We start from the raw sequence: 14266 nt of genomic DNA on the forward strand, positions 1-14266 counted from the left end.
ACCTGGGTACCTGACTTCTGGCTGAGCCCATCCCCCAGTGTCCACGTGGCTGGCCCATCGGCGTCTTCAACAATATCTCCTCCATCCATCTCAGATGCACATCATCAGGGCCACCCTTTGGATCTGGTCACCTGTGGCAGAGCCTGGCTAGTTGTTGACCAAGTCAACACTCTTTTCCCTCTAGGCCCACAGCTACGTTGCATTCCTACCTTCCCCTGGACAGACGCAAAGAGTGCCATGTGCAAGTCTGACCCAGAAGTCCCATTCTTATACGATTCTCTCTTCTTCTGCATCTGCCAGCTGGATGCAGAGTTCCGTGGAGGACTCGGCACCGTGGGATGTGGTGGAGCCACGTGACAGAGGAGCCTGAGTGCCAGAGTCTGCTTGGAGGAGAGCCACCCAGGAGCTGCCCACAGAGCTCTTCATGGATGGAAGACCTGGCTCTGCCACTGACTAGGCGTGTGCCCTTAGAGAGGAGACCGCAGTGTGTGCAGCCCCGGTTTCCCCACCTGTGATACAGGGATGGTGGCGTCTAGTCTGCACAGTTTTTGAAGATCAACATGCTGGCAATGGGTCCAGCATGCATTCGATGCTCAGGATATCAAAATGAGGAGCCTTGGGCGGGGACTACCTGGTCTCCAGAACTTTCTCACTGATAACGTGCTGCACCCAAAAGATTTCACAATCCCACCAACCAGGGGGACTAACCATAGCTGCAGGAAACTTGTAAGTCAGCAATTATTCGGAGAATATTGTTCATCTGATTGGATCTTTGCTCGTTTTCCATGATGCTGCCTGAGGCAGGATACGCAGAATCTATGTAGATTAAATCCAGAAGATAGATGCCTAAAACCAAAGAAGATATTTAATGATGGAAGGTGTTCATTAAGCAGAACGGCACAAAACAGAACTGCTCTGCTAGAAGGTACACGGTGACTTATGGAAAACTGCGATATGATTTGGACTTCAATTCCAATCCCGACTACTAACTGTTCACATAAACTACTCAACTGTAAATCAAACATCTGAGCACCAACCAAAATGAATGCTGGCAAGATTTTAGCATTTTGGGTTCGTACACTCTTCCAGCAACAAGGGTTATTCCCTGTAACCCAGCTGGAAAATAACAGGACATGAAAGGGATGAATGAATACTTGTGTTTTATCAACCACTGCAGTTTAATAGGTCTAAGGTGTCATACCCATGAGAACACTGCTTGAATTCAGGTTTTCATTTATTCACGTAACTGTTTGTCTATTTGTTTATCTATCTTTCCTTATATGCACGCACACACACACACACACACACACACACACACACCCCAAATCAGAAATAAAGGAACAAAAGAAGAAATCAAAAAAGCAATAGTCCTTGGTACAAAGAAGTAAGGCTAGACAGAGAATTCTCCTGCTAAGGGTGCTTAATAAGAAAATAACACGTGATGTAAAAACATTGCTGTGATAGGCCAGTAGGGAGCCTCAGCACAGCCTCATGGCATCACCCCAAGGGGAATTCAGGACAAGCTGACTAACCAGAGATGGGGGAAGAGGACTGGCTGTGCAGCGTGGTGCAGCTGACTGGCTTGCTGAGGGCCACACTTCAGAATCTCGAGGTGTGCGTGGACAACGGGTGGCATGGCCTTCCAGCAGCCCCCTCCAGAGTACTGCCCCTAAACCCATAACACTGGTGAAAAGCACGAGTAGTGATGCAAAGCAGAACTGAAGGCAGAAAACACTGAACAAGGCAAAGAGGAATGGCTGATATTAATTAAAGGCATGGGCGATTGAGAAGATCTAATGATTACTATCTTCTATGCACAAAGCAATACTGCACCAAAATATGCAAAGCAAAAAAGCGCCAAAAATCAGAAATGGATTCAACAAAGCCACAACTGTGGAGGTGGCTTTTGGTGTGTCTTTTCTAGAATGTGTGTGTGTGTGTGTGTGTGCACATATGTATGTACATACAAAAATATATACATATACATGTATCTATAGATATATGTATGGATGTGTTCTATATGAATGTAAGTAACAATTAAAAGCTTGGTGTTATATAAATAAAAAGACAATTATTTTAAAATACTCATGGAATGCTTACACACACTGATTATATGCTAGTCTATTAAAAAAAAAAAGCTCAATAAGTTCCAAAAAATAAATGTCATATTATATTCTCTTTGACCTTACATCTAGGATTTAATAATAAATATCGAAAAGTTCTAACCATTTGTTAAACACACACTCATAAGGAACTCTCACAGAAAAAAGGAGAAATCTGAAATTAAAAGTCTACGCAAAGACTGTGCAACAACAGTAAGAACACTAGGTAACAAAATTTATGAGATTAGACCAAAGTGGTAACCAGAGGAAAATTTATAGCCTTAGAAGTTTCCTATTAAACTGCTAAGAGTTACAACAAATGTAACTAGCCAGGCAATTAATAGGCAAGGTGTGGGGTTCCTGCATGGCTGGACAGCACTGCGCTGATTTTCACACGCACCCTGTCATTTGTCTTTATAAAACCCATTTCACAGAGGAGGAAAAGGAAGTGCAGAGAGCATGTGTAACTTGCTCCAGGTCACACAGCTGGTAAGCGACAGGGGTGGGAGCTGAACCCAAGCCTGCCTCCCCAGAGAACGTGCTTCCTGCCATCACAGTGGACTGCTGCATACCATGAGTCACTCGTCTGCTTTTAAAATAGCTACACGTTTTTTACGGGAAACTGTTAAATCACAGAAACATATGCTAGTACTTCTCCTAGGAGTCTTTCCACTTCCTTTCTTTCTAGTGGCACCATGTTTTCAAAATTTAAAAAAAGTAGAAATCATCTCCCTTGTATCGAAGCTCCGAGTTCAGAAGGTTTAACTCCACAGGTTCATGATTTCTCTTGATTGTGTTTTTCCTCTTCCCGTTTGAAAATCTAACTTGGTCACCTCCCCAAGGATTCAGCAATGGCGATCCTGGAAAATTCAGCAGAGAGAGTCCCCTAGTGCTGAGCAGGAGATGAGGGGATAAGGGACATGCTGTGCAGACCAAACCCACTGGCTCTGAGCCACAGAGTGAACCTCGGCTCAGGAGCAGGGGCCTCAAGGAGCAGGATATGGGAGACGGGAGAGGAACGATGCTTCCTAGGAATCTGCTACAAGACGGGAACCTCCTCATCTCCTGTGATCCTCCCAACGACCCCATGATGAGGGTTGAGTAGCAAAGTAAAGTTCAGGGAGATTAAGAAACTGGCCTAAGGCCTCAGGAGTGTGTTGGATTCGAACCCAGGTCTCTCTGGCTCCAGCGCCTGTTCCAACTCACTCACTGGTCATGGAATTAGTCATCTTTTCTTGAATAACACCCTCACGCGGAAGGCTTGCCCTCTGCCGCCCTGTGAGGACCAGGGCTGGCTTCTCTGTGTCCTCTCAGGTCCTGGCTCTCCAAACAGAGGTGAGGAGAAGCTGAATAGCATCTCCCCCGCAGCCCCTGCCTGTTCCCTGGGGGCATGGAGAGCCCATTACTTCATAAGGGCAAACCCCACTGTACAGTCATTCATCACCCCACTCCATGAAACATATCTGTTCCCCCAACCTAAGAGTCCAGGCCGAGGCCACCACATGTGAGGATAGAGAGGACCTCCCAAAGGAAGCCCCCTGGCCAGACCCCAAACCTCAGCACCACCTGACAAGAGTCTGCGTCTAAACGGCTCATCACTCCCACAAAAGAAACTGCTTCCAAAGCAGGAAATCTACAGTTAATACTGCGTAAGTTCAGGAAAATTCTCAGTATTGTCATCAGTCCATAACTGGCGATATTTAAAAGCCTAAACTGTGATGAAATCATCAGAATAGTCCCTCCCACTTGGACTGGGCCAGTGCTCACTGCAATTAGATACTTATTGGGACTGTTCCTGTATCTGCTGTCTGATACCCGCTTCAGACTTTATGTAAACCTTTCCGAAGAGGAAATGTCTTGCTCCACGAGCTCAAGGCCCAGGAGCTGGAACAGAGCACACAGGAGCTGCCTGGTGAACATCAGCTGGATGCAGGCCTACTTCAGTCCACAAGATAACCTTATGAAGTACATTCTTATCCTCATTTGGGAGCTAAGAAAGAGACACTGGGAGTCAAGTGATGATTATAATCTGACTCTGAGCACTCACTATGTGCCAGCTCCTAAACTAAGAGCTTAGCCCTGTTGGTTGATTTGTAATAACCATTCTGTTTTCAGGGAGGCTTTATTTATATCTTTCCCTGGTGGCTTAGATGATAAAGCATCTGCCTGCAAAGTGGGAGACCTGGGTTCGATCCCTGGGTCGGGAAGATCCCCTGGAGAAGGAAATGGCAACCCACTCCAGTACTCTTGCCTGGAAGATCCCGCGGATGGAGGAGGCTGGTAGGCTACAGTCCAGAGGTCGCAAAGAGTCAGACACAACTGAGCAACTTTGCTTCACTCACTTTATTTCTATGGAGGAAGAAACGAGCTGAGAGCGCGGCACTGCTTGTCTGAGGCCACACAGCTGGGAAGTGGCAGAGGCAGGATTCGAACACACATCAGTCGGTGCAGGTGGCTATACTGTCAGTCCTTCTCTGACCCCAGCCCGGGTTCTCTGGAGCCTGGCAGCAGGCGAGGTGGGATGGGGCACAGCTGAACCCAGAGGCAACCCGGCCATGGCTCTCCCTGCCCAGTATCCCCCTTTGGGGTCAACATTCTCCAGGAGGACTGACCGCTACAAGGCGGCTGTGTTGTCCACCTCCTCCCGTGGTGGCATGTCTGTCCCAGGTCCCATCGCCAGTGGCCCCCCCATGGGCTGAGGGCCCAGCCAACTCTGCCACGTGACATGCAGCTGTGGTGGAAATGGGAGAGTGTGAGGCTCGGAGCCAGGAGACTGGGAAGCCTGGCCCTGCCACCAACCAGCTGGGTGGCCTCAGGGAAGCCTTTCCACCTCCCTGACGGTGACTGGGGGCAATGACAGTGGCTCTCAGAGCCTCTCAGCTCAGGGTTGGACCACTGAGGTGCCCTTGAAGCTGAGCAAGGCCCCACTTGGAGTGGGTGAGATGCGCCCAGCCAGATTTGCCATAAACCATGGATGGCGCCCAGATGCTGACCACGTGTGGCCACCCACCTCAGACGGCCAGCTCTGGGAGCTTTTGTCTCGACTGGGACAGCACAGCTGGGCCGTCTCAGCTCCTTTCCTATTTACACAGCATTACGGCGGCAGAGGACACTGTGTTGTTGACCTTGTTAAGATGGACAGTTACTGGGTCAGCCACTGGCCCTGGCGGCCACGAGGCTGAACGGTGCCGAGGCGGGGGAGGCTAGCCACCCCTGGGAGGTGCAGACGCGCTGGAGGGACAACTGCAAGGGTAACAGCCACCATCTGTGACAGGAAAGGGCTGGCTTTGCTTGTTCCACTGCAACCTCACAGCAGCTGGCAGGGCACAATAGGTGTTCTCATTTCTTCATTTTACAGATAAGGGAACGGAAGCTTTGAGAGTAAAAGTGACTTGTCCAAGACCACACAGCTTACAAATGGTGGGAGTCGGGATCTGAATTCAGGCCCACCTGACCCCATAAAGCTTTGGGACATGGATGCTGAAAGCTGGGAGGCACTGGCTGGCACAGGGATGAGGGTCCCAGAGTCAGAGCTGGCACTGTGAAGACCCCTCCTGTGGCCTGCCGCCCACCCAAGGACGCCGCTGGCAGCCAGTATCCACCCTGTGGCTTGCCTGTCTGCAGACTCGACCTCCTGGGAGATGCACAGCTACCCAGAACATGTTCTGTTCCCTCTGCCATGCCCCACCCAGGGCCTGGTGACACTGCGGTGGCTGCAACAGGGGTGCCAACCAGCCTGCCGTGGTGAGGCAGACGGCCCTGGGGGCCGGGGGTGAAGAGCCCTTGGCTGGCTCTCCTGCGGACGTCTCCCCGGCTGGACTGGTCCCAACCCCAGGGGCGTGTAGCCAAACCTTCTTCCTGACGGTGAATCCAGGCTCCCCCACCAGGGGTGTCCACAAGACGCCCCAGCCCTGAAGCAGGGGTGTCATGCGGACAAAGGAGGTGCTCTCCTGAACAGACCCTTCTCTCAGGCTGACGGACACCAGGCTCGGTGGCGTGGAGCCTGCTCGGAGCTGGGCGCTCCCAGCCTCCCAGAGCCAAAGCCCGCGGCTGGCACCGGGCTTCACCACCAGCCCAGAAAGTCACTGCTCTCTTGTTCCTTCCATCGCCACCCGTCTCACTTCCATCCCGAGTCTGGTTTTGGTTTTTCTCACACAGCTATCTATTTAATGAGGAAAATTCTGCTGTGTTGAGGGGAAAAAAAAAAAACCCTCCGCAGCATAAAAATATGCCACATTTCCATCTTATGCTTTCCATTTTCTCTCTTTCAAAGTTTCAGATGAAAGACTTTTTTCCATGTTCTCCTGTTCTGCTTTGAAAAGCACACTTTCAAACTTCAGAAATGAAGAGTGCTGGCACCCGGAACTATACTTCCGTGGTTTGATCACATAAACTGTCCTGATAAATTTCAAATGAAATAACAGAGCAGCAGCTCATTAGGGTTTTGGGGTTGTTTTTTTTTTTAAAGAGAGCCCAAAGCGATGCCATCAACTGCAGAAGGAGATCTCAGCGGGCGGCTCAGGATCCCTGTCTGATGGAGAAGGCTCTGAGTGTTAATTGGGGCCCACTAATTAGTATCAACCCTGTAAAACATGGACTTCAGAACAAATCCTCATGGAAAGAATATTCCTCAAGTGAAAGGTGTTGGAAGCTGGCTGACATGAAGACAGATGTTTCCCAGGTCTGCAGAAAGGGGGTAGGGCCAGCAGTTCGTGTCAGGTGGTCAGAGACCATGTTTCTTAGAGGAGTGTGTGGCCTCGTGTGCTTTTCTTGGTGTTGGGGCTTGCGAATCACAAAGGCATGTGAGCACAGCCTTGCAGCCCACGCAGAATTACCTGTGGCTCGAGGTCCAGTGAGGGCACAACCACGGCCTCCCCCTGCCCTGGGGACTACCTGGTGGTCTACAGGGACAATGGGATGACCTGCTGTTTGCAAAGGTTCTCCTGGAGAGCTGCGTGACTGCTTGCCATGTGCTGGGATTCTGACCAGCAGTAAAGGAGGGCAGGACAGAGGGCATTATCCTGGTGGTTATTACTCAGTTGGTTCTGTACTGGACACAGTGCTAAGTAAACTACATGTACTATCTAATTTAATCCTCTAGCAACTCTATCGGCAGTAGAGAAGAAACTGGCATGTCTGTCTGCCTAACACCTGTCCCCAGTTCTTTGGGGAACAGCCTTCACCTTTCCTTTGTGGAAACCATATCTTCCATACTTGTGACTTACATGGTAAGGCAATTTCATTCCATCCCCTGCCCCGGGGGGGTAGAAACAAAATTTAAAAGTGAACCATTTGGGAAAGGAAAAGAAACACTCCAAATAATTCATAAGAAATTATAATCACAAACTGTCTACAGACAGGATGCAGTCAAATCACCTAATTCAGATAAAAATTCATAGTCTCAAATGCTTCTATTAATAATGAAGAAATATTAAAATATGAATTTAGTGTTCATTATAGAGAACTAGGAAGAACAAGACAAAGCAAAAGAAAGTAGAAGAAAGCAATTAAAAATATAAAACCAGAAATAACGAATTTTTTAAAAAGTCCTGTAGAGTGATAAATAAAACTGCAAGTTGGTTCTGTGAAAAAGTCAATAAAGTCGATAATCATTTGGTATGCATGATGGAGGAAAAAAAGAAAGGAAAAAAACGGATGTGCAATGATAGGGATGTGAGAAGGGATATAATTTCAAATATGGAAGAGATGTTAAAATAGTAGTATGTGCAACTTTCATGCCAATGTATTTGAACATGTAGTTGAAATGTCTGCTTACTAGGAAAATCTATTTCCGCAAAATTGCCTCAAGAAGAGGCAAACCCCCTCAACTAACCAAAGAGAAAAATATTGACAAGATTAGGAAAGAGACCATGATTTAAAAGTACAGCATCCAAATGGCTTCATGGAACCCATCCATTAAACCTTGAAAGAAAAACTGAATGTTATTTAAACATTTCCAGAGCACAGGAAAAGTCAGAAATATTTTCAGTTCTTTTTATGGCTTGACTATGACCGTGATACCAAAACCTGGCAGAGATGGAATAAAAAAAGAGGCCAATATCATTAATAAAGATCCAAATAAAACACTGGCAAGTACAACTTACCAGTGTTTTAAATAATAATAGTAGCAAATCAAATTAGCAGTATATCGAAGAACAATAAAGCAAATAGGTTTACTACAGGATTGCAATGATATTTCAACAAGTAATCTTGAGAGATGCTGAAAAGTCGCTGATAATTTCAATATCTATTACTGATAAAGCACTGAGCTAGGAACAGACTTCCTTAATATGATAAAGATACACGGTAGAAACACAAAGGGAGGAGCAACCCCACGTCTAAGGAGCGGTGGCTGCGGGGGGGGGGGAGGACCTAGAGGAGCCATCCCACGTTGAAGGTCAGGAAGGGCGGCGGTGAGGAGATACCCTTCGTCCAAGGTAAGGAGCAGCGGCTTTGCTGGAGCAGCCGTGAAGAGATACCCCACGCCCAAGGTAAGAGAAACCCAAGTAAGATGGTAGGTGTTGCAAGAGGGCATCAGAGGGCAGACACACTGAAACCATACTCACAGAAAACTAGTCAGTCTAATCACACTAGGACCACAGCCTTGTCTAACTCAATGAAACTAAGCCATGCCCACGGGGCAACACAAGACGGGCAGGTCATGGTGGAGAGGTCTGACAGAATGTGGTCCACTGGAAAAGGGAATGGCAAGCCACTTCAGTATTCTTGCCTTGAGAACCCCACGAACAGTATGAAAGGCAAAATGATAGGATACTGAAAGAGGAACTCCTCAGGTCAGTAGGTGCCCAACACGCTACTGGAGATCAGTGGAGAAATAACTCCAGAAAGAATGAAGGGATGGAGCCAAAGCAAAAACAATACCCAGCTGTGGATGTGACTGGTGAGAGAAGCAAGGTCCGATGCTGTAGAGAGCAATATTGCATAGGAACCTGGAATGTCAGGTCCATGAATCAAGGCAAATTGGAAGTGGTCAAACAAGAGATGGCAAGAGTGAACGTCGACATTCTAGGAATCAGCGAACTAAAATAGACTGGAATGGGTGAATTTAACTCAGATGACCATTGTATCTACTACTGCGGGCAGGAATCCCTCAGAAGAAATGGAGTAGCCATCATGGTCAACAAAAGAGTCTGAAAGCAGTACTTGGATGCAATCTCAAAAATGACAGAATGATCTCTGTTTGTCTCCAAGGCAAACCATTCAATATCACAGTAATCCAAGTCTATGCCCCAACCAGTAACGCTGAAGAAACTGAAGTTGAACGGTTCTATGAAGACCTACAAGACCTCTTAGAACTAACACCCAAAAAAGATGTCCTTTTCATTTTAGGGGACTGGAATGCAAAAGTAGGAAGTCAAGAAACACCTAGAGTAACAGGCAAATTTGGCCTTGGAATGCAGAATGAAGCAGGGCAAAGACTAATAGAGTTTTGCCAAGAAAATGCACTGGTCATAGCAAACACTGTCTTCCAACAACACAAGAGAAGACTCTACACATGGACATCACCAGACGGTCAACACTGAAATCAGATTGATTATATTCTTTGCAGCCAAAGATGGAGAAGCTCTATACAGTCAACAAAAACAAGACCAGGAGCTGACTGTGGCTCAGATCATGAACTCCTTATTGCCAAATTCAGACTCAAATTGAAGAAAGTAGGGAAAACTGCTAGACCATTCAGGTATGACCTAAATCAAATCCCTTATGATTATACAGTGGAAGTGAGAAATAGATTTAAGGGCCTAGATCTGATAGACAGAGTGCCTGATGAACTATGGAATGAGGTTCATGACATTGTACAGGAGACAGGGATCAAGACGATCCCCATGGAAAAGAAATGCAAAAAAGCACAATGGCTGTCTGGGGAGGCCTTACAAATAGCTGTGAAAAGAAGAGAGGCGAAAAGCAAAGGAGAAAAGGAAAGATATAAGCATCTGAATGCAGAGTTCCAGAGAATAGCAAGAAGAGATAAGAAAGCCTTCTTCAGTGATCAATGCAAAGAAATAGAGGAAAACAACAGAATGGGAAAGACTAGAGATCTCTTCAAGAAAATTAGAGATACCAAGGGAACATTTCATGCAAAGATGGGCTCCATAAAGGACAGAAATGGTATGGACCTAACAGAAGCAGAAGATACTAAGAAGAGGTGGCAAGAATACACGGAAGAACTGTACAAAAAAGATCTTCACAACCCAGATAATCACGATGGTGTGATCAGTCATCTAGAGCCAGACATCTTGGAATGTGAAGTCAAGTGGGCCTTAGAAAGCATCACTACGAACAAAGCTCGTGGAGGTGATGGAATTCCGGTTGAGCTGTTTCAAATCCTGAAAGATGATGCTGTGAAAGTGCTGCACTCAATATGCCAGCAAACTTGGAAACCTCAGCAGTGGCCACAGGACTGGAAAAGGTCAGTTTTCATTCCAATCCCAAAGAAAGATAATGGCAAAGAATGCTCAAACTACTGCACAATTGCATTCATCTCACATGCTAGTAAAGTAATGCTCAAAATTCTCCGAGCCAGGCTTCAGCAATATGTGAACCGTGAACTTCCTGATGTTCAAGCTGGTTTTAGAAAAGGCAGAGGAACCAGAGATCAAATTGCCAACATCTGCTGGATCATGGAAAAAGTGAGAGAGTTCCAGAAAAAGATCTATTTCTGCTTTATTGACTATGCCAAAGCCTTTGACTGTATGGATCACAATAAACTGTGGAAAATTCTGAAAGAGATGGGAATACCAGACCACCTGACCTGCCTCTTGAGAAATCTGCATGCACGTCAGGAAGCAACAGTTAGTACTGGACATGGAACAACATGTTTCTCTATTTCTTTGCATTCTTGGTTTCAAATAGGAAAAGGAGTACGTCAAGGCTGTATATTGTCACCCTGCTTATTTAACTTACATGCAGAGTACATCATGAGAAACGCTGGACTGGAAGAAACACAAGCTGGAATCAAGATTGCCAGGAGAAATATCAATGACCTCAGATATGCAGATGACACCACCCTTATGGCAGAAAGTGAACAGGAACTAAAAAGCCTCTTGATGAAAGTGAAAGAGGAGAGCGAAAAAGTTGGCCTAAAGCTCAACATTCAGAAAATGAAGATCATGGCATCTGGTCCCATCACTTCATGGAAAATAGATGGGGAAACAGTGGAAACAGTGTCAGACTTTATTTTTTTGGCCTCCAAAATCACTGCAGATGGTGATTGCAGCCATGAAATTAAAAGACGCTTACTCCTTGGAAGAAAAGTTATGACCAACCTAGATAGCATATTCAAAAGCAGAGACATTACTTTGCCGACTAAGGTCCGTCTAGTCAAGTGTGGTTTTTCCTGTGGTCATGTGTGGATGTGAGAGTTGGACTATAAAGAAAGCTGAGCACCGGAGAATTGATGCTTTTGAAGTGTGGTGTTGGAGAAGACTCTTGAGAGTCCCTTGGACTGCAAGGAGATCCAACCAGTCCATTCTGAAGGAGATCAGTCCTGGGATTTCTTTGGAAGAAATGATGCTAAAGCTGAAACTCCAGTACTTTGGCCACCTCATGAGAAGAGTTGACTCATTGGAAAAGACTCTGATGCTGGGAGGGATTGGGGGCAGGAGGAGAAGGGGACGACCGAGGATGAGATGGCTGGATGGCATCACTGACTCGATGGACGTGAGTCTGAATGAACTCCGGGTGTTGGTGATGGACAGGGAGGCCTGGTGTGCTGCGATTCATGGGGTGCAAAGAGTCGGACATGACTCAGTGACCGAACTGAACTGACTGCTATCATTTAACACTATTTTGGATGAACAAATCAATGAGATAAGACAAAGAAATGTGGCGTAAATATTAAAGACGCACAAAACACTGTCATTACTTTTAGGCTATATAATTAATCATATCAGTTATGTAATTAAGTAATCCAGGAAAATCAACTAAAAAATATTACAACTAAATAACAGTTAAGTTCAAAGTCGATATACATAAATCACTAATATTCTTGTATCAGCAATCATCAACTAGAAAATGGTAAAAAAAAAAAAAAAGTGATTTAGCATAAGAACAAAACTATAAAACTCCTGGGAGCAAACTTAAAAAGACAAATGTAAGACCAATATGAATAAAACTTATTTGGTAGAAAAACTATGTAACATTTAAGGACAGAAATGGTAAGGACCTAATAGAAGCAGAAGAGATTAAGAAGAGGTGGCACGAATACACAGAAGAACTGTATGAAAAAGGTCCTAATGACTCAGATAACCACAATGGTGTGATCAGTCACCTAGACCTGGACATTTGGAGTGTGAAGTCAAGTGGGCCTTAGGAAGCATTATTACAAACAAAGCTAGTGGAGGCGACAGAATTCCAGCTGAGCTATTTCAAATCCTAGAAGATGATGCTGTTAAAATGCTTCTCTCAATATGCCAGCAAATTTGGAAAGCTCAGCAGTGGTCATAGGATTGGAAAAGGTCAGTTTTCATTCCAATTCCAAAGAAGAATAAGGCCAAAGAATGTTCAAATTACTGTACCATTGCACTTATTTCACATGCTAGCAAAGTAATGCTCAAAATCCTTCAAGCCAAGCTTCAGCAGTACATGAACCGAGAACTTCCAGACATATAAGCTGGGTTTAGAAAAGGCAGAAGAACCAGAGATGAAATTGCCAACACACACTGGTTCATAGAAAAAGCAAGGGAATTACAGAAAAACATCTACTTCTGCTTCAATGACTACACTAAACCTTTGACTGTATGGCTCACAGCAAACTGGAAAATTCTTCAAGAGATGGGAATACCAGACCACCTTACCTGCCTCCTGAGAAACCTCTATACAGGTCAAGAAGCAACAGTTAAAACTGGACATGGAATAACAAACTGGTTCCAAATTGGGAAAGAAGTATGTCAAGGCTGTATATTGTCACCCTGCTTATTTAACTTATATGCAGCATACATCATGCAAAAAGCCAGGCTGGCTGAATCACAAGCTGGAATCAAGATTGTCGGGAGAAATACCAACAACCTTAGATGTGCAGATGAAACCACTCTAATGGCAGAAAGTGAAGAGGAACTAAAGAGCCTCATGATGAAGGTGAAAGGGGAGAGTGAAAAAGCTAGCTTAAAACTCAACATTCAAAAAACTAAGATCATGGCATCTGGTCCCATCACTTCATGGCAAATAAAGGAGAAAAAGTAGAAACAGTAACAGATTTTCTTTTCTTGGGCTCTAAAATCACTGTAGACAGTGACTGCAGCCATGAATTTAAAAGATGCTGCTCCTTGGAAGGAAAGTTATGACAAACCTAGGCAATGAATTAAAAAGCAGAGACATCACTTTTCCAACAAAGGTTCATAGGGTCAAAGCTATGGTTTTTCCAGTAACCATGTATCGGTCTAAGAGTTGGACCATAAAGAAGGCTGAGCACTGAAAAATGGATGCTTTCAAGTTGTGGTGAGGGAGAAGACTCTTGAGAGTCCCTTGGACAGCAAGGAGATCAAACCAGTCAATTCTAAAGGAAATCAACCCTGAATATTTGTTGGAAGGACTGATGCTGAAGTTGAAGCTGCAATACTTTGGCCACCTGATTTGAAGAACTGACTCATTAGAAAAAAGTCTCATGCTGGGAAAGATTGAAGGCAAGAGGACAAGGGGACAACAGAGAGAGGATGAGATGATTAGATGGCATTACCGACGCAATGGACATGAGTTTGAGCAAAATTAGGGAAATAGTGAGGACAGGGAAGCCTGGCGCATTGCAGTCCACGAGGTCACAAAGACTCAGACACAACTTAAGTGACTGAACAACAAATATATTAAGTCAATAGGGAAGGGATGGGTCCTTTGATAAATGGTACTAGGACAACTGGTTATCCATTTAGGAGAATATAAAGCTAGATGTCTACTTCATTTCTTAAAATATAATAAATTCCAGATGAATTAGGATTGAAATCTAAATAGTTAAGAAGAGTGCTAAAACAAAAGAGAATTTTTTTATAATCTTGGGGTATACAAAGGCTTAAGTGTGACATGCAACCCCAAAGCCTTAAAATACTGACATATTGTACTACATTAAACACATACACACTTGGGATGATCAAAAAACCAGATCATACGCAAAGCTGAAAGTAGGCAAAATATTTTCAATTTATAAGATAGTC

At 45.1% G+C, this 14266-nt stretch overlaps 1 protein-coding gene across 6 annotated transcripts in view; it reads right to left on the reverse strand.

The window, feature by feature from the left end:
* The window catches only part of RALGPS1 (Ral GEF with PH domain and SH3 binding motif 1), a 264443-nt gene that overhangs the window by 49320 nt on the left and 200857 nt on the right, over nucleotides 1-14266 (reverse strand). For all 6 annotated transcript variants that reach the window (XM_068964492.1, XM_068964484.1, XM_068964475.1 and 3 more), the window contains exon 8: nucleotides 709-846. In XM_068964492.1, coding sequence (XP_068820593.1) covers nucleotides 709-846 — 138 coding nt within the window. The remainder of the gene's footprint in view (nucleotides 1-708; nucleotides 847-14266) is intronic.

Source organism: Capricornis sumatraensis, chromosome 1 (assembly GCF_032405125.1).
Source record: "Capricornis sumatraensis isolate serow.1 chromosome 1, serow.2, whole genome shotgun sequence".
NCBI lineage: Eukaryota > Metazoa > Chordata > Mammalia > Artiodactyla > Bovidae > Capricornis > Capricornis sumatraensis.